The sequence below is a fragment of the Alexandromys fortis genome, unplaced genomic scaffold (assembly GCF_014885135.2).
Source record: "Alexandromys fortis isolate MF-2015 unplaced genomic scaffold, M_Fortis_MF-2015_v1.1 scaffold_64, whole genome shotgun sequence".
NCBI classification, from domain to species: Eukaryota; Metazoa; Chordata; class Mammalia; order Rodentia; family Cricetidae; genus Alexandromys; species Alexandromys fortis.
Genome location: NW_026067976.1, coordinates 6,179,708 through 6,206,372, shown reverse-complemented (window position 1 = coordinate 6,206,372; position 26,665 = coordinate 6,179,708). Strand labels below are relative to the sequence as shown.

General features: G+C 39.4%; 1 protein-coding gene across 3 annotated transcripts in view; it reads left to right on the top strand.

Annotated features, from left to right (window-relative positions):
• The window catches only part of Ccdc171 (coiled-coil domain containing 171), a 329,914-nt gene that overhangs the window by 52,353 nt on the left and 250,896 nt on the right, over positions 1-26,665 (top strand). For all 3 annotated transcript variants that reach the window (XR_007594478.1, XR_007594479.1, XM_050157438.1), the window contains 3 exons: positions 168-314; positions 12,241-12,333; positions 14,071-14,231. Coding sequence is in view for 1 of the 3 variants with exons in the window: in XM_050157438.1 (XP_050013395.1) it covers positions 168-314; positions 12,241-12,333; positions 14,071-14,231 (401 nt within the window). In the remaining 2 variants the exon portion in view is untranslated. The remainder of the gene's footprint in view (positions 1-167; positions 315-12,240; positions 12,334-14,070; positions 14,232-26,665) is intronic.

Below are 26,665 nucleotides of genomic sequence, written 5' to 3'. Positions count from 1 at the left end.
AGTCACACGTACATTCTGAAACACTGTGAAAAAAAGGTCAAAGCGTCTCCTGCCTCTACAGGTTAACCTGCCGTTATAACTGACTCACAGATTTTCCTCAGTGCTGTCTGTATAATGACTTTATAATGGCTTATAAACTGTTGAATCAAAAGTGAATTATTTTCCAGGAGCAAGATAGTGCTGTGCAAAATATGCAGAAAAAAGTGGAACAATTAGAAGCAGAACATATGGACTGCTCTGACCTTCTGCGGAGACAAACGAGTGAGCTTGAATTTAGCACTCAAAGGGAAGAACGCCTGAGAAAAGAATTTGAGGTACGGCTTATCAGTGTTTATAGCAGCTGTTTGTTATTCGTGCAGTGACTTCAGGTTAGAGGACATGGTAAGTCAGGAAAACTGGGGACAACTTCTGTTGTATAGTTGACTTCTTTGAAATTTTTTTAAAAAAATTATTATGTATACAGTATTCTGCCTGCATGCCAAAAGAGGGCACAAGATTAAGTTATAGATGGTTGGGAGCCACCATGTGGTTGCTGTGAATTTAGCTCAGGACCTTTGGAAGATCATCCAGTGCTCTTAACCTCTGAGCCATCTCTCCAACCTCCTTGAAAAAAATTTTTTCACTCTTTTTTTTTCTTTCTATTGATTTTTATTGAGCCCTACATATTCCTATGCTCCCCTCCCTGCTTCTCCCCTCCCCGCTTCAGCCCTTCCCCAAGGTCCTCATGCTTCTAATTTACTCAGGAGATCTTGTCTTTTTCTACTTTCTACCTCCCATGTAGATTAGATCTATGTAAGTCTCTCTTAGTGTCCTCATTGTTGTCTAAGTTCTCTGGGATTGTAGTTTGTAGGCTGGTTTTCTCTGGATGTTTAAAAACCACTTGTGAGTGAGTACATGTGATAATTGTTTTTCTGTGTTTGGGTTACCTCACTCAAAATAATGTTCTCTAACTCCATCAATTTTTCTGCGAAATTCAAGATGTCATGGTATTTTTCTGCTGTGTAGTACTCCATTGCTAAATGCATTGCATTTTCCTTATCCATTCTTTAGTCGAGGGGCATTTAGGTTGTTTCTAGGTTCTGGCTATGACAAAGAAAACTGCTATGAACATAGTTGAGCACATGTCCTTGTGGCACAATTGAACATCCTTTGGATATACCCCAAAGTGGTATTACTGGGTCTTGAGGAAGGTTGTTTCCTAATTTTCTGAGAAATCGCCATACTGACATTCAAAGGGGTTGTATCAGCTTGCATTCCCATCAGCAATGCAGAATTGTTCCCTTTTCCCTCACAACCTTCCCAGCATAAGTGTCATCAGTATTTTTGATCTTGGCCATTCTTACAGGTGTAAGATGGAATCTCAGAGTTGTTTTTATTTGCATTTCTCTGATGACTAAGGATGTTGAACATTTCCTTAAGTGTCTTTCAGCCATTTTAGAATCCTCTGTTGAGAGTTCTCTGTATAGATCTGTACTCTATTTTTTTTATTGGATTATGTGTTCTTTTGGTGACAAATTTCTTAAGTTCTTTGTATATTTTGGAGATCAAACCTCTGTCTGATGTGGGGTTGGTGAAGATCTTTTCCCATTCTGTAGGCTCTCGTTTTGTCTTGTTGACTGTGTTCTTTGCTTTACAGAAGCTTTTCAGTTTCAGGAGGTCCCATTTTTAAATTGTTTCTCTCAGTGTCTGTGCTGCTGGGGTTGTGTTTAGAAAGTGGTCTCCAGTGCCAATATGTTCAAATGTATTTTCCACTTTCTCTCCTATAAGGTTCAGTATGGCTGGCTTTATGTTGAGGTCTTTGATCCATTTGGACTTGAGTTTGGTGCATGGAGATAGATATGGGTCTATTTTTATTCTTCTAGATGTTGATATCCAATTATGCCAGCACCACTTGTTAAATATCCTTTCTTTTTTCCATTTGATATTTTTTGCTTCTTTGTCAAAAATCAGGTGTTCGAAGATGTGTGGATTGATATCCGTGTCTTTTATTCAGTTCTATCTTTGAAAAATTTTATATCCTAGCAAACTATTTTTTTTATTTCACCCTAATTAAAAAAATCTAGTCATTAAATTTTTATTTAGTTATTTACTTATTTGTGTGTGTGTGTGTGTGTGTAATTGCATGCTTGCTGTGACACGTGTATAGCTATCAGAAGAGAACTTGCCGGGGGTTGGTTCTCTTCTTCCATCATCTGGGCTCTGGGGCATTAGACTCAGGTTGTCAGGCTTGGCAGCAAGCACCTTTACCTGCTGAGCTCCCTCACACCTGCTATATTTTTAAATTTACCTATTTATTTTAGATACAGGAGATCATGCTCTAAACCAGGCTGGCTTAGAACTAACTGTGTAGTCAGTAGATCTTGAAGTCATGACAGTCCACTTACCTCAGCCTTCTGTGTTTTGAGATTAGAGGTGTGTGCAACAGACCCTGCCATCAGTGCTATGAAGATTTTGGCTTGATTTCCATTTACTGAATGGGAGAGGTTAAGACTGGCATGCCTGTTAAATATCTGGGTGGAGAGATCATGCAGCCAGTTGACCAGAAGGGCTGGGACTTCTGGAAACTTTACTCTGGGGCATGTGGAAATGCCACACAAGTTTTATTTGGAGATGTCAAATGTTGCAGTCCAGGACTTTGCATTTCTATAATTTCTCCTAAGAGCCAGTTCTTAATTTCTAGGTTGGTTGTCATAAAATGCAAGAAGGAAATGCAGAGGGTGTCATACTTTGTGTGGTCTTGCCTCTGACTTAAGTCTGCGCATTTCTTTCTTTTTCTTTGCTGTGTATTTCTGTGTCTAGCCTCTGATTAGGCTTCTTCTTCAGCATATGAATCTCCAGTATGTGTGATGGTTAGGAAGGGGCAGTTGTTTTTGATAGGACTAGATGCATAGAGCTCTAACTTTTCATCTTGCTGATTAAAAAATGAGATTTAATTTGAGTATCATAAGTTTACCTATTTGAAGTGTCCTACCTCTTAGAGCTCCTATAGCCTCAGGGCAGTGCGACCAGCTGGGAGCAATGCCCTTCTCTCTCTCTCTCTTCCTCCCTCCCTCCCTCCCTCCCTCCCTCCCTCCCTCCCTCCCTCCTTCCCTCCTCCCCCCCCTCCTTCCTTCGTTTTCTTTTTTCTTTTTATTTTTCCTTTTCTTCCACATTTATTCACCTCTGTGGTGTGTGTATGTGTGTACCTGTATGTACTTACCACTGTGAGCATGTGGGGGTCAGAGAGCAACTTGTAGGAGTCAGTTCTTTCCTTCTAGCATGGGGGTTCCAGGGACTGAACACTTTTGCCTTTGAAGTCAGCTCACTTGCCCTACAGTTTTTATTTTTATTCTATTTATAAAGCCTGGATCATTTACTCCATCTGTTAGTTTTGTATTTAGATGCCTTTAAATTTTGTTTTATTTTGAAATGAATACATTTAGCTGTTTGCCCAGATGATGACATAATGAACAAGAAGTTAAATTTCCAGATAAAATTCTTCCTAGTTTTATATTCAACTTTGTAGACTATTACCAATAATTCCAGTTACTTAAATAATTATAAGTTGTTGACCGAGGTTTCTGTCCCACCAGGTCCCACATCTGTTTAGTCCCAAATAAACACACAAAGGTCTACATTAATTATAAAACTGGTTGGCCTAGTAGCTCAGCTTCTTATTAACTAATTCTTACATCCTACATCCTAACCTATTATTCTTGTCTGTGTTAGCCAAGTGGCTAACGTACCTTTCATCAGCGAGGCATTCTCATCTTGCTTCCTCTGCTTTTGGGTAATGGCTGCAGACTGACCTTTCCTCTTCCCAGAATTCTCCATTCTCGTCACCCTTCCTCTACTTCCTGCCTGGTTGCCCCACCTCTGCTTCCTGCCTGGCTACTGGCCAATCAGCATTTTATTAAACAAGTATAAGAAACAAATTTTTACAGGGTAAAACCACTGTCCCACAGCAGTAAGTGGTATTTTAAAAGAATTATAGCAAAATCTATGATAAAGAAGAAATTTTCTAAGAATTTAATAAAAACATTTTAAATATCAGTAGTATCAAGTTAAAGCATCTAATATAAAGGATAGTTAGCCTAGTAAATGGTTCAAATTTTGGTGAATCTTTAAAGTTAACTATTTTTTTGCGAATATTTTCTAACAGTTACATTGTATGAAGGCAGTCTCTTATGTACTTGGGTAAAAAACTGCTTAGACATCTATATACATAACATATTTATAAAATGTGATACCATTGTGTGGCTTTGTCATTATAACATGGATCAATGGTTTCTTAGATTTAAAAAAACAAGCTCCCTGTCCAATTTTACAAATGCAGTGCTATATTTTGTGGAACCAAGGAAAACGTGAACTGGAAAAAGAATATCTGTGGCTTTTGTAAAGCTCTTTATAATAAGAAGAGTTTATTATCATGGGAAATAAGTCTTAATGCAATAAAAAAAAGACAAGAGAAGATGCAAACCTAATTGAGAGAGAACGGAGGCGTCTGTTGCGGGTTGCAGTGGGGAGACTGAAAATAAATGCTGCCTTGCTCCTGTCAGTCACGTCCTGTTGAGGATCACAGAGGCAGGGGAGGAGCCGCAGAAACTAAATGCCTTGCTCCTCTTGAGGGAAAGGGGAAGGCAAATGCCCTTCAGTTTTCCTAATACCCATGAAGGCGGCCTCTAAGTCCATTTTTTTTAAAGCCTTCATGCATTCGTAGGGCATTATCTTTAAGGGCTTGTTTGTGCTGATTGCCAACTATAAAGTAGGTAAATGACAATGAACTTGGATTGTATGTTCATATGTACAAGTACTATACATTTAATGGACTTTGAAGTTAGAAATAAGTAAAAAAAATTGTAAAATACTTATTTTTGAAGAAAAGGTAAAGGCAACTAAACATTTTGGTTACTTTTTTTATTTGTTCATCATTTGTTTATGTGTGTGTCCTCACATGTCCATGCGCTGTGGTATACATGTGGAGCAGAGGACAGCTGACAGGAATTTGTTTTGCCTTCTGCTTTAGGGTCCTGGGGTCACACTTAGCTCTGTAGGTTTGGCAGCAAACAAGGGCAGTTTTAGAAGAAGTTGAGGTAGTAATTCCACACTAAGCAGAAGCTGTGATCCACAGATTTTATTTATAATCTTCCCATTTTTGTTATCTGATTTCTTGTTACTAATAATATGAATGAAATGCTTGTTGTGCAAACTGAGAAACCCACAAAAAAAAAGCCAGGTGTGGCTGTGGTTCATGCATACTTGTTGTCCAGGAACTGGGGAGAGACAGAGACAGGAGGGTCCCTGGGACTTGTTGGCCATCCACCCTAACTGAATGGGCAAACCATAGGTCCCAGCGAGAGATTCTGTTTGAAAAAATGAAACAAGGTGGGTGGTTCCCAAGGAATAGCACCAAATATTTTCCTCTGGCCTCTACATACATGTTCATATACCTGCACACACATGCACGTGTATCTCCACACATGTACCCTCCTACACAAATATGCATTTACATGTGCATACATGCACACAAAAGAGTCCACATTAATGGTCAGACTAATTAATAATACTACTTTTAAGATAGTTGACAGTAAAGCAATTGAACAAGGATAATAAATAGTAAAGAACTCATTCTTAGTTGTGTCCCCACAATATATGGCTCTGGGTAAATGGTGTGGTACAGTACTTCTGTCTTTAAAATAACTGGAAATGTTGACTCTTTGGAGGTCTTTTTTTGATAGTAAAAATAACTTGGAGGTCTTTGGGTGCTGGCTTTTTATAAGTTCTTGAATTTAGAAGTATTTTTTTTGTGTGTGTGTACATGCGTGTTTGTGTACTGTAGTACACATATGGAGGTCAGAGGGCAAATTTTTGGAGTCAGTTCTCTCTTTCCACCACGTGACTCCCAGGGATCTAACTCAGGTTTGGTGGCAAGTACCGTTACCTGTTCAGCCATCTCACAAGCCTGAAACCTTCAGTTTAAAGGCTCAAAGTTTAGCTGGTTGTGGTATTACAGGCTTTTAATTCCAGCACTCGGGAGGCAGAGGCAGGCGTATCTCTGTTAGTTGAAGGGCAGTCAGGTTATACAGTGAGACTTTGTCTCAAACCCAAAACAAAACAAAATAAAAACTTAAAGTTTAGTGACTGTTTTTCCTCTTCTGGGCAGTCGAGGAATAATATTGTGGTTAAATGTTAACAAATGTATAATAAAATTATTCTTGGCCTTTAAAATATAACAAAATAAAACGGATTCTTGAAGAATCATTATAGAATTAATCAGTTTTTGATGATTCAGTTCCTTAGAATCACCCTCAGCAGACGAATTATTACCATATTGGTTATGAAGTTGTCTAATAACAGGAATTACTGGATAATAAAATCTGGAAAAATAATTATCACTTTCCATTTATATGAGTTAATTGATATTTTGTGGCAACTGCAAATGTCTGGAACACAATCCAGACTATCTATCATCTATCTATCTATCTATCTATCTATCTATCTATCTATCTATCTATCTATCTATCTATCTATCTATCTATCTATCTATCTATCTCTAGGGATCAGTGGCTAATTAATAGGTACTTGGGTGAGATTGCCTCCCCAGTTTTCTTTCTTGCTGTTTGTTTTATGGTATTTATATTTATATTATGTAGTGCACAGAAAAATTTTCTTTACTAATTCCTTTTAGTTCACATACAACCTCCTAAGGTAAATATATTGTATTTGTGGAGAAAAGTTGTCTAGTTCAGACTTTGAGCACATTCACTGGCACACATTTTCATAGCTGTCATGAAGCTTTAGGGATAAGCCCGTGTGAGCTGAAGAACAGACGTAGTGTGGGGAACATCTGGGTGTGTTTGCTTAGTTCTGCCTCTGAGCTGGGTTGGCAGCTCATGCCTGCCTAGTGATAAGTGGTGTGCTCCCAGGGCTGGGCAGGAGGCAGCATTCTAGACATGGTTCTATTTCAGGATTGAACACCCACTTTCTTAAAGGCAGTAGGTTATCTGAATATGTTTAATAAGATCTAGTGAGATACAAATCAGATAAAACAGCTGTATTTATCCAAACAAAATCTCTCAGCATGTATTTTGTCATAAAGAACATGTCAATCATCAAATAAGTATCAGGATATATATTAAACAAAGAACTACATACTTGGGCTGGCAAGATGGCTCAGCAAGTTAAGGCATCTACTACTAAGCCTGGTGACCTGAGTCAGATTCCCAAAGTCCAGATGGGTGGAAAGAGAGAACCAGTTCCTGCAAGTTGTCTTCTGACCTCTGCATGTACACATCACCCTAATAAATAAATGTAAAAAGTTAAAAAAGAATCATGTTTGTTTTTCTGTGATATGTAGAAGCCTGTTGTTTTCAGTGTTAGTAAACATACGGATTATTATAACATTTATTACTGGACAAGTTATATATAGTTAAATTTAAGAATTTGGATTGAATTTGAACTTTAATCACAATTATGTTTTTTCTGCCGGTAATTTTGTGATTATGTTAGAATAAAATATCAATGACACATTTAATGACTTATACTACCGTTCTTTGGAATTACAGGGTGTGTTTGTGTGTGTGTGTGTGTGTGTGTGTGTAAATGTGTGAGAGAATTGCAGGTTGGTGTTACTGTAGCACCCTCTGCTGGATTTAAGAGTTAATTCACCAGACTGGAAGATGTAAAAAAAATTATGAAGGCATTTATTTAATTATGCCTATCAAAAAAATCTACTCTTGGGAGGTGTTTGTTTCAGACTTGATAATTTTTTTATTGCCTTGTTTAATTGTTGATAACTGTAGCAATACTAAACAGCATGTTAGTTTTTTGGGGGGGGGCATTTTATTCCAGAAAGGAAGGTATGAAAACAAAGGTTTATCTCCAACTTATTACTTCAGCCTCTTTGCACTTTGTTCTGCCCTGGAGACTAGAACTTTGGTCCTGATGTTTTTGAGTGGGAACAGATCATTAATTAGTTACTGAATTATACATATAATAAATAAAATATTTTGTTGATTCTTTTATCAGAATTATGGAATATTGTGTTTTTCAATAAAATATGAGACTATAATAATGGCTCCGTTGGTTAAATTTCTTACCTTGCTTTTGACCCAGCCCTGGAAAATGAAACAGTCAGATCTCTGGGGCTCTCTGGCTACCCAGGTTAGCTTTCTAGGCGAGTTCCAGATTCACAGGAAGCTCTGTCTCCATCCTCCCTCCAAAAACCCAAACCCAAATCAGGCCAGAAAACATGAATGGTGTTTGAGAATTAACAGCCAAGGTTGTTCTGGTCTCCTCACACAAGGGCATTTATGTATTTGTGCATGCACCACCCCCCCTGAAAAAAACAGGACCAACATTTTGATAAATAAACTTGCTTATATACTTTTGGCAACTGAGAAAAGGATTTAGACATTATTAGACTGACTGAATTCCTTTCTCCTTTATTAGTTTTTAAAATCTTATTCCCAACACCCATAGATTATTTCCTTGTGACTGGCTAGCTTCCTGATCCACAGAATCTAAAATGAACAATATTATGTATTGACAGAGTCAATTTCATCTTACAGGTTTACATGATTTTGAAGAAGATTTATTTATTTATGGCTGTATTTTATGGTCTGCATGTACATTTGCAGATCAGAAGAGGGCGTCAGATCACCTGGGACTACTGATACAGATGGTTGTGAGCTGCCATGTGGGTGCTGGGAGTTGAACTCAGGACCGCTCGAAAAGCAGCTAGTTCTCATAACTGCTGAGCCCCTACATAAATATTTTATCAGTATAGATCTTCCCAGGTTATTACTTATTATAGTCTATACTATGCATAAGAATTTCTCAGCTATACTATACAATGTGATTTGTACCCAGAATGTAAAGTCAGAATTTAAAAGGAACTGTTTTTCACCAATGGGAAACAGAAATTGAGTCATGGTTATATCTTTTCATTATTTTAGTTCTGTTTAGGTGTGTGTGTGCGCACACACAAATATATGTGTATGTACGTGCATGCTCATATTCGATTGAGATTGGCTCCAATAGGTTCATATATTTGAACGTTTGGTTCCCAGTTGGTAGACTATTTGGGAAAGATTAGGAGGTAAGGCCTTGTTGGAGAAGGTGTGTCACTGGGGGGTGGGCTTTGAGATATCAAAAGTGTGTGCCAGGACCAGTCTCTCTCTGTTTCTATCTTGTAGATTAGAAGTAAGTTCTTTTTTTTTTTTTTTTTTGGTTTTTCGAGACAGGGTTTCTCTGTGGTTTTGAAGCCTGTCCTGGAACTAGCTCTAGTAGACCAGGCTGGTCTCGAACTCACAGAGATCCGCCTGCCTCTGCCTCCCGAATGCTGGGATTAAAGGCGTGCGCCACCACCACCCGGCCAAAGTAAGTTCTTAACTACTGTTTCAATGCCACGCTTATCTGCCTGCTGCCATGCTCCCTGCCATGATGATCGTGGACTAGTTCTCTGAATATGTACACAAGCCTCCAGTTAAATGCTTTTAGAGTTCAATTCCTAAGACCCACATGGTGGTTCACAACGGCCTGTGGTTCCAGTTCCAGGGGAACCCCATACCCCATCTTGACCTTCTCAGCATCAGGCACACAAATAGTGCACATATTTACAGGCAGGCAAAACAGTTGTGTACGTAAACTTAAAATACCTGGTCAGACATGGTGGAAAATGTAGTGGTATATTTGTATTTTAATAAAAATCTTCCCTGAGGACCAGTGGCAAAACTAAAGCCACTGTAGGTCAGGCAATGGTGCTATACACCTTTAATCCCAAGCTTTGGGAGAGACAGAGTCAGATGAATCTCTGTGAGTTGAAGGCCATCCTGGGCTACACAAGCAGAAATAAATCCAGATGGTGGTTGCCTACACTTTTAGTACTTCCAGTACTAGGGAGTTATACACCTTACTCCCATTACTAGAGGGAATGTAAAATAAGAGGAGAGAGAAGCTGTCTGGATATTTTACTGTTGCCCAGCTTTGGTAGAGGTAAGACTTCTCTAGTGGCTTGGCTGCCTTGCTTTTCCGGTTTTTGGGTTGAACCTCAATCTCTGTCTCTTTGTTCTTACTATTCATGCTACATTTGGTGCCTAACATGGAGCTGGAACCAATGACCCTGATATTAAGACTCTCATGCTCTACTGACTGAGATTAAATGCCTTTAATCTTTTTTTTTTTTTTCCGAGACAGGGTTTCTCTGTGGTTTTGGGGCCTGTCCTGGAACTAGCTCTTATAGACCACAGAGATCTGCCTGCCTGCCTCTGCCTCCCAAGTGCTGGGATTAAAGGCGCCCGGCAAATGCCTTTAATCTTAGCACTCAGAAGGCCAAGTTAGGTGTAAGTTTGTGGCCAGTCTGCTTTACATGGTGAGTTCCAGGACAGCCAAGGGTTAACAGAGAGATCCTGTCTCAAAACAAAACAAAACAGCAAGTACAATAACAATAACATAAAACAAAAGACAAAACCCCTAAAATTAAAAACTGGCTGTTAACATAGGACTGGAGAAATGACTCAACAGTTAAGAACACTTGTTCTTGCAAAGTACCAAACATCTGTAACTCCATTTTCAGGGAATCGGATGTCCTCTTTTGACCTCCGTGGGCACCAGGCACACGTGTGTTGCATTCGGCACCTGGCCGCCCGCATGGCTAGCTTATGCCCTGAAATAATAACATGGAAACTGTATTTTTTTAAACACTGCCTGGCCCATTATCTGTAGCCTCTTATTGGCTAGCTCTTACATATTGTTCTAACCCATTTCTAATATTCTGTGTAGGCCACGAGGTGGCTTACCAGGGAGGATCTTAACCTGCTGTCTGTCTGGAGTAGGAGAACCATGGCGACTCTCTGATTCAGCTTCTTTCTTCCAGCATTCTCTTCTGTTTACTCCACCCACCTATGCTCTAACCAATAAAATGGGCCAAGGCAGTTTCTTTATTATAATTAATCAATGTCTTTCCTCCATCATTTCCCCTGTTTCTGTTTAAACAAAAAAAAAGAAGGCTTTAACTTAACATAGCAAAATTACATATAACAAAACAGTTATCAAGCAAGAATTACAGTTACAATATTTATATCTATTTTATCTCTTATCATAACTAAGGAAAACTATATTCATTCTTCAACTCCATCAAAGACTCCAGAAGGATATAATAATACCTAAGTAAACAGGAAGTCCAAAACTCTAGAAATGACAGAGACATCTCACTGCCTGGACAGTCACCCAAAGTTCCTCTGTACCGTTGGGGCATCCCTCTTTGGCCTACAGGCCCATGGTATCCAGAGACATTTCCACGAAGCAGGAAATTTCAAAGACAGTTCAGTCATTTTCTGCTGTGTCCTGCAGAATGTCTCGCAGACTGTTTCATGAATCAGGAACCCCGAAAGACCATCTCACCTTTAGGCAAGTTCAGCGGGTTCTCTGTGTCCAGTTTATGCAACAGTCCAGGCAAGAACAGTTTCTTGCCCAAATGGCTATCAAATTCCATAAGGATCCTCTTCGCTGCCCATCTTCCTCTTGAAGTAGCTGGTGCTGCCAGGAGCAGACGTGTCTCCTTGTCATGAAAAGTCCTAAGTTATTAAAATATTTTAAATGCCATATTCTGCAGTCTTTGAAAGATATGAAGAATGCCTATCTAATTGAAATATATCTCTATATATCTAGAAAATCTAATTAACATGACTACAAACTTGACTATTATTTATGATTATCCATTAACAACCTATGTTTTCTAATTATACATTATACATTTTTAAATGAACTACACAATCGCAATACCTTAATCAATATCATCAAGCATTGAAATCTCATCATCTCCCATTTCTGTTTAGACTATTGAGATTTACTAGTTTCATTTTCAGATGAGATACTTGTTTTTCAAAATAAACTAATTATTAAATGTTAAAATTTTACTTTTAAGAAGACTGTGTTAGGTGGATGGTGGTGATACATGCCTTCTCAGCATTCGAGAGGCAGAGATAGGTGGATCTCTGTGAGTTTGAGGCCAGCCTGATGGTGCATTCCTTTTGGACATTGTTTTCACACTCCCCACCTGCAAAGTATGAGACATGGGGCTAGACAGGTATAGTGGGATATACCTGTATTCGGACTTGGGGTGCTGAAGCAGGAGGATCATGGGTTCTAGGCCATCCTGGCTACACAGTGTAAGTCAACTAAAGTCACAATTCTGTGATTAGCGTTCTCTATATACTTTTAATGTCAATGTTTATGTGTTTAAACTTGACTTGTTTTTAGGCAACTACTCTAAGAGTAAGGAAGTTAGAAGAGAACATTGAAGCAGAAAGAGCAGCACATTTGGAATCAAAATTTAATTCTGAAATTATTCAGGTAAGATGTAGACATATTTTTTGGCATGAATTTTCTCTGGTTGTAACCACTAGGAAGCTAAGGTGTGGTTGAGAATGGTAACACAATGCTGGCACTGTATTTAGGGTAAGGGTACAATTTCAGATACTCTATTAGGGGAGATGTTGGTACTCTGTAGCCTCAGGCCAGAACACCACCACTGTCTGCCCTTGTCTCATCTGTGGGGCATTTGTACTGCAATGGAAGAGTACAGTGTTTGTGACAGAGACTCAATGGCTTGTGTCAAAATTAGTCAGCTTTCTGTGACTATAATGGAATACGTGAGACAACCTAACCCAGGAACCTGTAACTCTAAAGAGATAAGGTTTTATTTGGCTCATGGTTCTTAAGTCCATGATTAAGAGGTTCTCTGGTGAAGCATCTCATCATGGTGGAGTACACTCTCCTCTCACCTCGTGAGCCTGGAAGCAGAGCAAGAGAGAGCAGGGTCCTACCATCTACTTGAGGCCACGTTCTTGTCCATGCGAGGGCCAACCATACAATCCCACCTCCCGACGGTCTGTGGTATTGCCTAATAGTGCTGTTAAGGGCGCTAGGTTTTTGACATTTGGATTCAAGAGCCAACTGCAACATTTTGAAAAACGTGAGCTATCACCACTTGACACTTTGCAGAGTATTTTGTTCCTCCCTTGTCTGCTTATTCTTATTCTTTCACCATTTTTCAAGGTTCACCCTGTGAACACTGGTCTGGACTTTGCTATCTTCAGGATGTATGAGTAATACATTATTTTGTAGCATCCAGCAGACTCTCCTTAAAGTGGTATATAGCTACTTAAGAGCTATAAATCATTGGTTTGAGAGAATGCACTTGTGTGTCTATTCTGTTGTGGGCAGGTACAAAGCATCAATTTTAAGATACTGATTATGCAAAATTTCATATATATGTAAAAGCTGAAAAATTATTAAAACCAACTCATAGTACACCCATCACCCAGCTTTAAACCTACCTCAAGCCAATTGTGTTAGTAGTTCTCCCTACACTGTCCTGTTTCCAGACTGTATTAAGGAAATACAAGTTATCAAGTCATATTACCGTGAATATCTTAGTCAGATAGTGTTGTTGACTATAAAGGTTCTTCTTCTACAGTAAAAATTTGCTGGGGGTGAAGGGATCTGTTTAAGCTTTATTTTTTTTAAATTTAAAATTGCTCATATTTGTGTATGTGCGTGTGTGTGTCTGAGCATGCGCGCACGCATGCGCACATCAAAACACACATGAAGGCCAGAGAAGACAGCTTGTGGGAGTTGATACTATCCTTCTACCATGTGGGTCCTGATGATTGAATTTGTGTCATTAGGCTAGGTGACAAATGCCTTTACCTACTGAGCCATCTTGCTAGCCCATGTTTAAGCTTTTAATAATATTCATGTCATAATGTTTCTTTTAGTTTTCAAAAACCACTTATAATATTTTATGAAAGAAATGTGAATGCATTAGAAGGTAAAGATTAAGCACATTGATAGGCTGGATAATACTGTGTTAGTTTATGCTTTTCATATCAGTTCTTCATTCTTCTAGAGGCAGAGGCAGGAGGATTTGGGATTTGAGGCCAGCTTGTTTATTTTCTTTTTAAACCAAAACAGAAAGAAAGGAATATTTAGATAAATGACAATCTGTGGCTGATAAAATAGTCTATTCAATTTAAGATGGAAACACATTTCTTAGCTTTTTAAAACTACTTCTCTGTCATCTGGTAGTTACGGATTCGAGACCTTGAAGGAGCTTTACAAGTAGAAAAAGCCAGCCAAGCAGAGGCTGTTGCTGATCTGGAAATGATCAAGAATGAATTTAAAGAAGTCGAAAGTGCATATGAGCGAGAAAAGCATAATGCACAAGAAAGCTTTACAAAACTGAATTTGTAAGTATCTTATGGTAAAATTCTAAATCTGTGTGAAGGTTTTAGGATTGCTGAGTTTGAATATGTAGTACTTTATATACTAATATAAAGCTGCTATCTGTGGTAGACCAGAGAGTATAGGTCTTTGTAAGACGTATGCAAATGGCCTTGTAGGCAAATATGGGGATGCTCTTTTGCTGTAAAGTTTCTAAGCAGTTCCAGAAACATATTTATACACTAGAAAGTAAATATATCAATGCACTTGCCTTTCTAAAATTAATATAGCCATGTCTTAAACACCTTAATTTATAAGCCACATGGGGAGATAATGCTCAGGATTTTTTGAACTGCAGAATTACAACTAGTGGGAAATGTGCATTGTGGTTCATTATGTACATGGCCACCAAATAATTAATTTAACTAATTTAACATTCTATGCGGTAGCTACCTTTTATTTATCCTGCTTTTTTCCTGTGTGTGACATGAGTGTGCATATGTTTGTGTTTGTGCACCTGTGCGTGTGCGTTTGGAAGCTGGAGGTTGACGTAGAATGTCTTCCTCAGTTTCTCTCCATGTTATTATTATTATGACTGTTTGAGCCTGAGTCTCTCACTGGACCTGAAGCTCCACCATTCAGCTAGACTGGTTGGTCAGTGAGCTCCAGAGATCCACCTGTCTCTATTCCCCGAGAGCTGGAGTTACAGATCTCAACTCAGGCCTTTACGCTCGTGTGGCATGCACGTCACTGACTAAGCTTTCTCCTAGTCTTAGTTAGTGTTTTGTTGCTGTAGAGAGACTCCGTGACCATGGCAACTCTTACAAAGGAAACATTTAGTTGGGGCTGGCGTACAGTTTCAGAGCTCTAGTCCTTTTTCATCATGGTGGGAAGCATGGCAGCATGCAGGCAGACATGGTGCTGGAGAAGGAGCTCAGAGTTCTACATATTGATTTGCAGGCAATAGGAGAGGCTGTCACACTGGGCCTAGCTAGAGCTTGTGAGACCTCAAAGCCTGCCTTCACAGTGACACACTTCCTCCAACAAGGCCACACCCCCTAATAGTGCCACTCCCTATGGGCCAAGCATTTAAACACATGAGTCTATGGGGGTATTCCTATCAAACCCCCACTCTCCTTTACCTATTTCAGGGGAGTTTTGAGACAGGGGTTTCTTTGTATATCCCTGGCTGTCCTGGAATTTGTTTTGTATACCAGGCTGGCCTCAGACTCAGACATCTGCCCGTCTCCGCCTCCTGAGTCCTGGGATTAAAGGCATGCTCCAACACTGTCTGGCTTTCCTCAACTTTTAATACCAGTTTTTCAGACGTGAAAATAGAGTCTTAATGAGGGTAAGGACTCATAGTTCACAAGTGATGTCAGCATTTGACTCCTGCTGATTTCAACCTTTTCCTAGTTTAAAAGCCTTTGGTCTTGAAGAGTCTATGAAATACTGTAAAAAAGAGGAAGATTTAAATGTTTCAAAAAATTTCTCAATAGTATATATCTCAAACCATTGTCTCCAAAATAAGAGTCAAACTATCATTTGTAGTTTTATTCTTCGTGTGTGTGTGTGTGTGTGTGTGTGTGTGTGTGTGTGTGTGTATGTGTGTGTGTATTTATTTTGGCAGGGTATGTCCTACGTATCCCTGATTGGCTTAAAACTATCTATGTAGATCAGGCTGGCCTCAGACTTATGGAAATCTGCCTGACTGTGCCTCCCACTTGCTAGGATTAAAGGTTCATGCTATCACATCTAATTCCCTATTCCATTTTTGTATTGAGATAGAGTCCTGCATAGTTGCCCAGGCTGGTCATGAACTTTTGATGTAGTCTATCTAGGTAGCCCTCACACGTGGAAAGAGCTTCTGCTTCAGCCTTCCTAGTCAGCTGGAAGTTCAGCCACGTTCCGCTGTGTTTATTTAAGAGGTACTTCCTAATCAAGATTTCTTCTTTCCTTTTAAAAAGGTTCGTTTATTACTGTTTGTGGGGCATGTTTGTGGAAGTCAAAAGAAGACTTTGGGGAGTCAGTATTCTTTCACATTTATGTGGCTTCAGTGTTTCAAACTTGGGTCACTAGGCCTGTGTGGCCAGCACTTTACTTGCTGAGCAGTCTCTCTGGCCCTTCATTGAATTTTCTTGTATTCTCTAGGATCACATTCTGTGTATGTTAGTCTCAGGACAGAGGTTTTTTTTTTTTTTTTTTTTTTTTTGACAGGGTTTCTCTGTGGCTTTGGAGCCTGTCCTGGAACTAGCTCTTGTAGACCAGGCTGGCCTCGAACTCACAGAGATCCGCCTGCCTCTGCTGGGATTAAAGGCATGCGCCACCACTGCCTGGCTCATTTTTTTTAATCATTGCTTGAATCTGCACATTTAGTATATTTGAATCCTTTCAACTATTTAAATGTGTATTCAAATATTAAGTGGCATAGAAATCTGTATGAAGAGCTTTTTTGAAAAGTCTAGTATGTTTCTTTAGGGTTGTTTTGATGTAGGAAGTAAACCTGCAAGAAGGCAGATTGGGCTCTCAGTGGTTAAACAATTTTGAATAGTAAGCATGATTATTATTATGATGATGAGGGTGACGAGATAATAAGCATGCTTGGTGAACAGTGAGTTCCTTGCCCTGACAAGAATCAAAGCAGAAGGTAGATGGTTTTCTTTCATGGGCATAGAGTCTCTCTGTAGCTGGGACTGGGTGATTTTTAGATAACCGCTGTCAGAATCCCTCATCTGTGTCAGTTGTATACAGTTGAAGGAAATTCTTTTCTGAAGTTTTGTTTTGCTGTTTCTTCTGTTTTGGAGCTTGGAAGTTTTGCTCAAATTTTGTATTCTAGTAAGTGCCAGCGGATAATTCTAAGTACTCATGAGCTATCCCAAATCCTTTAATTCTTTTATATAAGGAGTCTGTTACTGTTTGGATAGGAACTATCTCCAGAAGGGCTAATGTGCGGAAGGCTTAGTCCCTGGCTGGTTCATGAGTCTCTGACCTAATCAAAGGGTTGGTTTGTGGATGGATTTATAATTTCACATCATTACTGGGAGGTGGAGGAAGTGGATGGCTGAGGATGTGCCTTTGAGGAGTGTAATGTGTCTCCAGAACCTCTCTATTCGCTCTGCCTCCTGGCTGCCATGATGTATGTAGCTCTGCTTCAGTTCATTCTCTTTGCCATGACATTCCGCCTTACTCTGGGCCTTTTAGCAAAGAAGCCAGCATACCATGATCTGAACATCTGAACGGTATAAAGCCATGGAAGATACATTTTTTAAACATTTTTATTTCTCGAGTGCACATGCCCTGGCACATTTGTGGAGGTCAGGAAACAACTTACTGGAGTTAGCTTTCTCCTTCATGTGGGTCCCAGGAATTGGCTTCGGACTTTGAAGCAGTTACTTTTGCCTGCTGAGTCATCTTGTTGGCTCCTTTCTGCTTTTAAAGTTACTTTTTTTGTCATCTTTTTTGTTATAGTGGAAACAAGTGATAAATACAGCTCTTTAGCTATTTTTTAAATTTCCAAATGACTGTATTATAACAATGCAGTTTAGTAACAATGATAGTACTGATAACAAATAATTAAAGCCCTGTATTCATTGATAGTTCCTGTGGATCTTCTCACCTATCGCATTGTTTCTTTCCTTGTGTGTAATGTGAAAGCTGTTTCTGTTTCTGTGTGGTACGTGAATGATGCTACTTGAGGGATGAGAGTGTGTAAGCTAATGAGTACCAGCTGTATACCTGACAAAAACCTCATAAGGGGGATAGATATTATGATTATTATATTTCTGGATTCTTTTTTTGAGACAGGGACTTTCTGCATAGCTCTGTCTGTCCTGGAACTCCCTCTGTAGGCTAGGCTGGCCTTAAACACATAGAGATCCATCTGTCTCTGCCTCCCAACTGCTGGGATTGAGGTTGTGCACCACCACACCAGGGAGTGGATTCATTTTACCTCACCGCTCAGGCTGGAAAAGGTGTGTTTTCAGGACAGCTCTTGTCTATGGTGGCAGGAGGGCAAGGTTGCATGGTCTCATCCAATGAATCAGGAAAATGGAGAACACAGTTTGGAAATGGGGCTGGGCTGTACCCTACAAAGCTCACCTCTCAGTGACCCACTTCATTCAGCTGGTCCTTAGCTCCCAGTTTCTATGTTCTTCTAAGAACAGGGCCATTGCCTGGGGACTAAGTGTTCAAATGCATGACCCTATGGAGGACATTTCATATTCAAACATAACAACGAGTTACTTAATTTTGTACTTCTGGCTCTTTTTCAGAATTTTTCAAAATTAATTTTAATTTTAGTTAGTCTACAAAATATTGATTTTTTGTTTTGTTTTTACATTGAAATAATATTTATATTTTACTAGGTAAAAATTATGAACTACATTTTAAAGTTTATCTGTTCCTCTAAAAATTCATACACATATGCAGTGTGTGTTACAATGTATGTTGATAGTATTATCCCTTTACTCTTCTCTCCTGCTTTCCACCACATCTCCCTCCCAACTTCTTGTCCTCTATTTGTAATTATTTACTTATTTTTTTAACCCATTGGGTCCAATAGGTGCTGCTCATATGTGTATGGGTGTGCAGTTATCTACTAGGGCATGGACAACCCTCTAGTGGCCACACTCCTAAAGAAAAGCGATTCTCTCTCCCTGAGTAGTCATCAACTGCCAGGAGCTCCTCGGGTAGGGGTGGGGCCTGGGTCCTTGGCTCTCCATGCTGGACTTGCTTTAACTGGCTTGATCCTGTGGAGGTGAGTTCATCTGTGCAACAGCCATGTCACGTCTAGAAAGACAATATTTTGCAGCATTCATCTCTATTCTTCAGCTCTTACATTCTTTCTGCCTCCTCTTCCTGAATGTATTGAACTAAACATCACAGTTACTTATTCTTAGTACTGTAAACAGTAATGTTTTCATGCATTAATTACTGCTCCCTGCAATAAGAAGCCTGTCTGGGGCTAGAGAGATGGATCAGGAGTTAAGAGCACTTGCTGATTTTTTTTTTTTTTTTAGAACACCTGGGTTCAGTTCCAGAATATACATGTCAGCTCACAACCATCTACAACGCCAGTTCTTCTGGCTTCAAGGACACTGCACATACATGGTATATAAATATATATGGAAGAACTCAGTCATAAAATATAAATAAATAAATCTTAGAAAATGAAACTTTTCTGACCAAGGTTGGAAGCGTCACAGTTCTATAGATATAAGCATAAGTATTTAGAAGGCAGTTTGATACCATGACCATTTAGAAAAACATCAATAGTTTTTTTTTTTTTTCCCCTAGGGCCAATGGATTCTGTAGCCATTGCTTTTGAGCATGTTTATAACACCAGGCATGAATTTCACCTCTTGTGGGGCAAGAGGCCAGTTGTAGCAGTGGATATAAAGAGCATTAGGCAAAAACTCATGTCTGATTTTCCATGGCTAATCTGAATGTGGATTCTGTAGAAATTAGCTCAATATGGGAAATACCCAGGCTAGCTAAAGGATAAAACAATTATATTTTTGTTTATTATAAGGGGAAAACTCATGAAACAGGAACTAGAAGTCCAAGCTCAGCTGTATTGCAGGAGTACCAGAGAGAGAGAGAGAGAGAGAGAGAGAGAGAGAGAGAGAGAGAGAGAGAGATAGCGTACCTGGTGGTCCGTGCCCCATTTTCTCTTGGGCTCCAGGAAGACATGCCTTAACTAGGTTCCACCTCTTAAAGATGATTGGTTAACAAAGCTTCCCCCATCACCTTCCCCTTTTGTCTAAAGAAGAGTGATTCAAACCCAATACAACTATATACAATAGGAACAGATATCAAGCATAAAATTATAACCAACATAAACAATATTAAGCAAGGAATACATGACAAATGTTTTAATAAACATTCTATTCCAAAGAGTCTCAGCTAAATCATAAGAGGAAGACAACTATGACTATCTAATCTTCATCCCCATCATAGACCTGAGAAGGGAGATATCACTTGAATAGGCAGGAAGTGCAATCAAGCAGCTTCCAAAGTGAGCAGTATATGATGGAGACAATTGGCTACCTGAGCAATCACCCAAAGTCTTATATGCAATGTTGAAGCAACCAATTTTGGCTAAGGCCTAGCATAACTGACAGACCATTTTCAGAGGCACGGAATTTTTCAGAACTGTCTTACTCTGTCTTGGCAAGGTTTGACAGTCTTTTTCTTGTATCCTGCTTGTCCTGTCTGGTCATTGTACATTTGTCAGTGGTTGATGGCAGTTCTTTGCCCAAAGGCCAATTTTGCCAAGAAGAAAACATGCTCCAAATGGAGTGTCTTTGGTACTCAACATTCTCTAAGGAATAGATTGGTGCTGTCAGGAGCAATCATGTCTCATGTCAACAGAGCCCTAAGTTATTTAAATGCCATATTCTACATATCCTTGAAGTGGTTGAAGATTACCTATCTAGGCAGAATACAATCTCTATGTATCTAAAGAACCTAATTAATCTGACTATATGTATAACAAACATGAACAACTATTGACCTATAATATTTAATGCCTGTATAACTTAAAGACTAAAAACTTCATGTCATAATATTAAATAATTTATAAATAGATGTGCAGCAAATAAGAACAATGACCTCAAAAAGTAAACAGTGTACAAGTATCTTGATCAGAATAATATATAATGTAATTAATAATATATATAAGTAAGAATAATATATAATGCAATATGAAAATATATCCTAAAAGTTGTATCAATATACAAAACGTCCTAAATAGAGATAGAAACATGCATATATACAATCTGACAGAATAACTTTGCATAGGTGTACAAATATTGTAAACAGAAATAACAAATATAATTTGAACTTGTATCAATATACAAAACTATACTGATATAAATTATCCATAAATAATGGCTCACAAATATTCACTCTGTTTCCCACTATTATTATTATTTTTTTTAACCTATATAGTTTCCATTTCAACCCTCTACCTTATATAATCAACCCCTAAACGGTGTTCCCAACCCTGAGGACAAACTTCTTTGGGAGAGGGGATGCTGTCCTCTAGAATTGCTTCCAGCTGTCATGGGGATGATGTTCTCTTTATGGGATCCCGCAAAAGTAAAGTGATGGTTAAGTTTCAAAATTACTGTCTACCATAGTTGCAAACGATTTCTGAGCAGTCGATAGGGTTTTTTCCAAAGTTTTTATTTGGAGTTCTGGCCAAAACGTCATGAGCAGGTGCACCATTTCAGCATCTGGTACCCCAAAACCAGTTTTATAGCAGTGCTATCAGCATCACGTGTCATCTCAACCACGTAGAGTTGCTGCTGTGGGGCCCCATCTTCTTCCTGGAAACCTCAAAGATTACTGCAGGGAAAGGATCTGTAGAAAACTCTATTGTTCATCGTGGAAAACTTAAACATTATTCATAGAGACATACATTCAATAAAGAATATGGTATAGACAAAATAGACATGGAGAAAGTAAGATTTTCTAAAGTCTTCCTTCTCTCCAATACCAGATGGCTCTCCATATGAGACAGAAACTCTGAATGTTCTTTTTAACAACACACTTGAGTTTAGAGAAGTACAGAGTCATTGTTCAACTCCAAAGCCAGCTCTATATATTCATAAATATATATATATTTAAATGTAGGTAGGAAACTAAGAATCTCTTCCTAGAGGGTGAGAATGAGGTAATAAAGTCAAGGGGGGTGTCATTTTCCTTTTGGGACCGATGTGATCCCAGATAGCTGCAAGCCTGACCTTCACTCTCACCTCCTGGTGAGGTGGGTGCTTTCCTCTTACATGAACTGCTCTCTGGGCCATCTGTGCTGGCAGGGCCCACAGCCGCACGAGGCAGGGAAGTGGAGTGGTGCAGGCCACCCAGTCATGTATTGGGCTTGGCATCACATGCTTTAGTATGACTGCCCTAGATATTAGTCTGGACCCTGCAGTATGAAATTGTTTACCATGTTCTTGGGTTAAGAGCCCTGGCAGTCCTAGCAAGCTAGGTCTAGTCACTCATCACAGTAGGCCACTTAGAGAGACAAATAATAATAGTAAAGGCCAGAGAAAGTATTTGTTCAGTATGGCCTCACTGGGCAGGAGTAAGGAGTCTAGTGACTCCCCAGCCCGTCTTTGGGGTCCTGAGGGTTTAAATAGAGGGCAAGGAGTTTTTATAGCTAAGTAGTCCTAGTCAAGATGTGGCCCTGCCCATTACCATTGCCTCGACTTTAGTCTTTCCTGCTAGGTAGTCTGACAAGTAATCAAAGCTAGATGAAATTGTTTCCTGAGAGACAGGTTTCTGCTTTGCTTAGCATCAGGCTTCAGCTTTTTCCTTCTAGAGTGAGATTCTTGGAGAAATTCTGATTTCTTGGGGTTGATTTTCTCAACAATCTGTAGTCAGTTAAAGGGTCACAACTGGACTATGTCTTTAAACAGTTTTTTAAGGTTTATTTATTCTATTTTATGTTGTATAAGTATTTTGCATATATGTATGTACAGCCCATGTAAGACTGGTGTGCAGAGAAGTCCGAAGAAGCCGTTGGGTTCCCAGGAACTGGGGTTACAGGTAGTTGTGAGCTACCATGTGGGTACTGGGGACTGAACTCAGTCCTGTGCAGTAGCTGTGAGTGATCATAACTACTGAGCTGTAGATAAATTTTTCTTTAGGCCACCAGCTCACTAAAAAATGATACCAAGACTTACTAATTATGAAAGATTGGCCTATAGCTTAGGTTTATCCCCTAGCTCTTATAACTTAAATTAGCCTATTTCTATTCATTTATATGTTGCCACATGCCTCGTGACTTTTCCCTCTCCTCTTGCATGTCTCACTCCCTCTGCGTCTGACTGGCAACTCCTCCTTTCTTCTTCCCAGAGCTCTCTGTCCCCAGAAGTCCCTCCTAACTTGTTCCTGCTTAGTTAGTAGCCTTTCAGCTCTTTATTAAACCAGTCGCAGTGACACATCTTCACACAGTGTAAAGGATATTCCACAACACTGAGCCATCTTTCCAGGCTCTGAGTCGTCTATTTAGAATATCTTCATTTCTGCCAGGATGGAATACAAAGAAGGAGAGAGTAGGATTTGATAAAGGGAGTGGGAAAGCAAAGGGGAGGAACAAGAAGTTTTCTGATGGGCCCAAAATAGAGAGTTTTTGTGATGTTTCCATGGTGTGTGTCACTGTACTTTCCTCATCTCACCTCCTTCTGTAACCTTCCCATGTCTTCTTTCATGATGGCCCCTTCCTCCACTCGATAGTCTCTGTTTTCATGTTGTGTGGGTGTTTGAGTGTGTGCGTGTGCACTGCATATGTGTATTTATGTATATATTTAAATCTGTTCCCCAGATGAGTGTAAATGTGGTATTTGACTTTCTTCTTTCTACTATTCTCTCCTGTGAATGATACTTTTTAAAAAATATTTTATTTTATGAATGTTTTTCCTGCATGTATGCGTGTACATGCCTGGTGTTCTCAGAGACTGGAAAAGGGTATCAGATCTTCTGGGACTGGAGTTGTAGACAGTTGTGAGCTGCCAGGAGAGTTCTGGGAGTTGAACCTGGGTATACATCGTCTTCTATGTTGAGCCATCTCTCCAGCCCCTGAACCACACTTTTAGTTTATAGCCCTGAGAATAAGGAATTTTAGGGTAGGATATGAAAGACTGATGTAACAACAGCTAATAATGAAGCTATAAAGTAAATGGTACCAGAATATTAGCAGTGGTTGAGTAGTTTTGCTTTTATTTAGGAATTAAACTTGGATTTTCATGAATGATGGGAAGGAGGGCTTTCTAGGGTGGAATGGGAGAAGCCAAACGCTTGGTGGCTAGATTCTGGCCACCTGGGTCTGGTTCTGCAGCTTCAGGACAGTGTCCTCATGGTTGTGAAAAGTGGTCACATGACAGATTGCAGTGCCCAGGGCATAGTGGCTGATGGGTATTGGCAAGGAGAAGGTGCAGTGGCCGGAGAGTTCCTGACAGGATCAAATAAGCTCCAGGCCCAGAGCTCCCATGGTGCAGGCCGCCCAGACGGAGCCCATGAGTGCCAGTGCCCAAGGCCACTTCACCTCACATCGTCGCTGTCACTGGATGGGGCCGTTTAAGTTGTTTGTTGCCAGGATTTCCCTGGGTGGTAGGAGCAGATATGTACGATACATCTGCATTTCAGAATCAGAGTTCTAACGCACAGTGTCTTAGACGTGATGCACCACTATGAAATTGTTCGAGGTGGATCAAACCGCATTTATATCACTATATTTTCTTAGCTGTAAAGTTTCTTTAAATCTAAAACTTACAGGAAAAGCTTTTTAATGATTTTGGATTATAGAGCTCTCTAATGTAGTTTGATCTTAATTAGTTCTGTAATTGATTATTGGGCAGTAGTAGGGAAAAGATTGTGATAAGCCTCAAATCCAGTCTACATTGAAATATAATTTAAAATGACTTTAAAGATAGGATATTGAATCGACTGCAGATAAATTTTATTTCTTGTGTTCCTCAATAATTAGGAGCTTCTTTATTTTTCTAAATGTGTTTCTGAATAAAAACAGTGTTATGGTTTAGTGGCACCGTTATTTATGTTCTTGCTAAAATACAGCCTGAAGAAATGCTACTTGTTTTAAGGAACATATTTATTGACAAACTGTTAGTGGAAGTTAAAATAATCAGACTCCATTAAGGAAGCATCCTGGCTATAGGCTTCCTTCTCGTCTGTTCTTCCCCAGCTGTCTGCTTTCTAAGTCCTGACTCTCCCGGGATCCACACCCAGGAGCTCCCTAACCTGCGCCTTTCTTTCCTTACATGTTCTTGCTGGCTGTGGCTGTTAGAAGTAGAGAAGCTATCTTCTAACTGGAGATGGAGAGGAGGAAGGAAGTGGAGTGGGGGAAATGATAACTCAATAAAAAACAATAAATCTCATAAGCACAAAAAAAAGAAGTAGAGAAGCTAGCTTTATATCACATTGCTAACAGAAGGGCATCACACCTCATTTTAATGATCTTAGAGTTTTACATTTTTAAAATATATATTGTTTTTATTTTATGTGTGTGTGTGTGTGTGTGTGTGTGTGTGTGTCTGCACCATGTGCACTTAGTGCCTGAGGAGGCTAGAAGAGATGTCAGGTTCTCAGGAACTAGAGTTTTATGTGGGTAGTTGACACCTACTGTGTGGGTGCTGGGAACAGAACTCAGGTCCTCTACAAGAGCAACAAGTGCTCTTAACTGCAGAGTCATCCGTCCAGCACCAACCCTAGGTTTTGAATTTTAAAAAATGGCAGAAATTATACATAAATTTAATGTTGTATGTGTTGAGTTAACACTTGTCCATAGTTTAAAGAGTAAACAGCATTGCCAAGATGATGAGACACAGCAGCGTGATGCCTTTGCCTTTGGCTCTCAGTTTCCTTCATGTATGGCAGCTGCTTAATTTTTACTGCTGTTGCTTTGATGTTATGTTTATCTTTAGTTTAAAAAGTCTTTTATTGTAAAAAGATTATATTTTTAAGTGTGTATGTGTATGGGGGCGGAGAACGAGTGTGCGCATGTGGATGGAGACCAGAAGTTGATGCTGGATCCTCAGGAGCTGCTGCTCTTAGACAGTTTGGAGTCACTCAGAGTGGGCACTGGGAATGGAACTCGTTTTTTTGGAAGTACTCTTAATTCCAGATTCATCTTTCCAGTCCCCAACTTTGGATTTTAAAATTGCATGCATGTTTTGCCATGCTTTTGTTCCTACCTTTAAATATTATAAAGTAACCTCTGCTGATTGAGCTCTACTGCATGCTTCTGTCACACAATATTTACCTGTTCCTTCCTGCTTCTGTTCCCCCAGAGGGATAATCTGAGTGCAGCATCCTTTTTCCTACACCATTTTCTTGGTATCTTGTCTTAATGTTTCTTTATGGCAGTCTTATTAGATGTTTTGTTTTTCATTTTACCATGTGCTTTGCTCGTGTTCTCTCCAGATGCCTACAATAGTACTTGGTTTATAAAGCAGCAGTAGCGAGATCAGTTTAATCAGCAAATAAGGCAGTTTCTTATTACCCCATGAATGGGTTTAGCTTGTGATTAAATAACTCTTTTTTATTTTCCTTTCAAAACAGGGTTTTTCTCTGTAGTCTGGGGTGTTCTGAACTTACTGGTAGACCAGACAGGCCTTAAACTCAGAGATCTGCTTGCCTCTGCTTTCTGAGTGCTGTGCTTAAAGGTGTGTGCTACCACTGCCTGGATGATTAAACAACTCTAACGCATACAGTGAGTCCGTCTGATTAACCAATCATTGAAGTATTCTTTTTTAGTTTTTATTTTAATTTATTATTGGAGGCAAGGCCGGTCTCTCTATGTAGCTTTCATTGGTCTGCAACTCACTATGTAGACCAGGTTTTCCTGGATTTTGTTTTGTTTTATTTTGAGATAGGGTTTCTTTGTGTAATAGAGTCCTAGCTGTTCTGGAACTTGCTTTGTAGACAAGGCTGG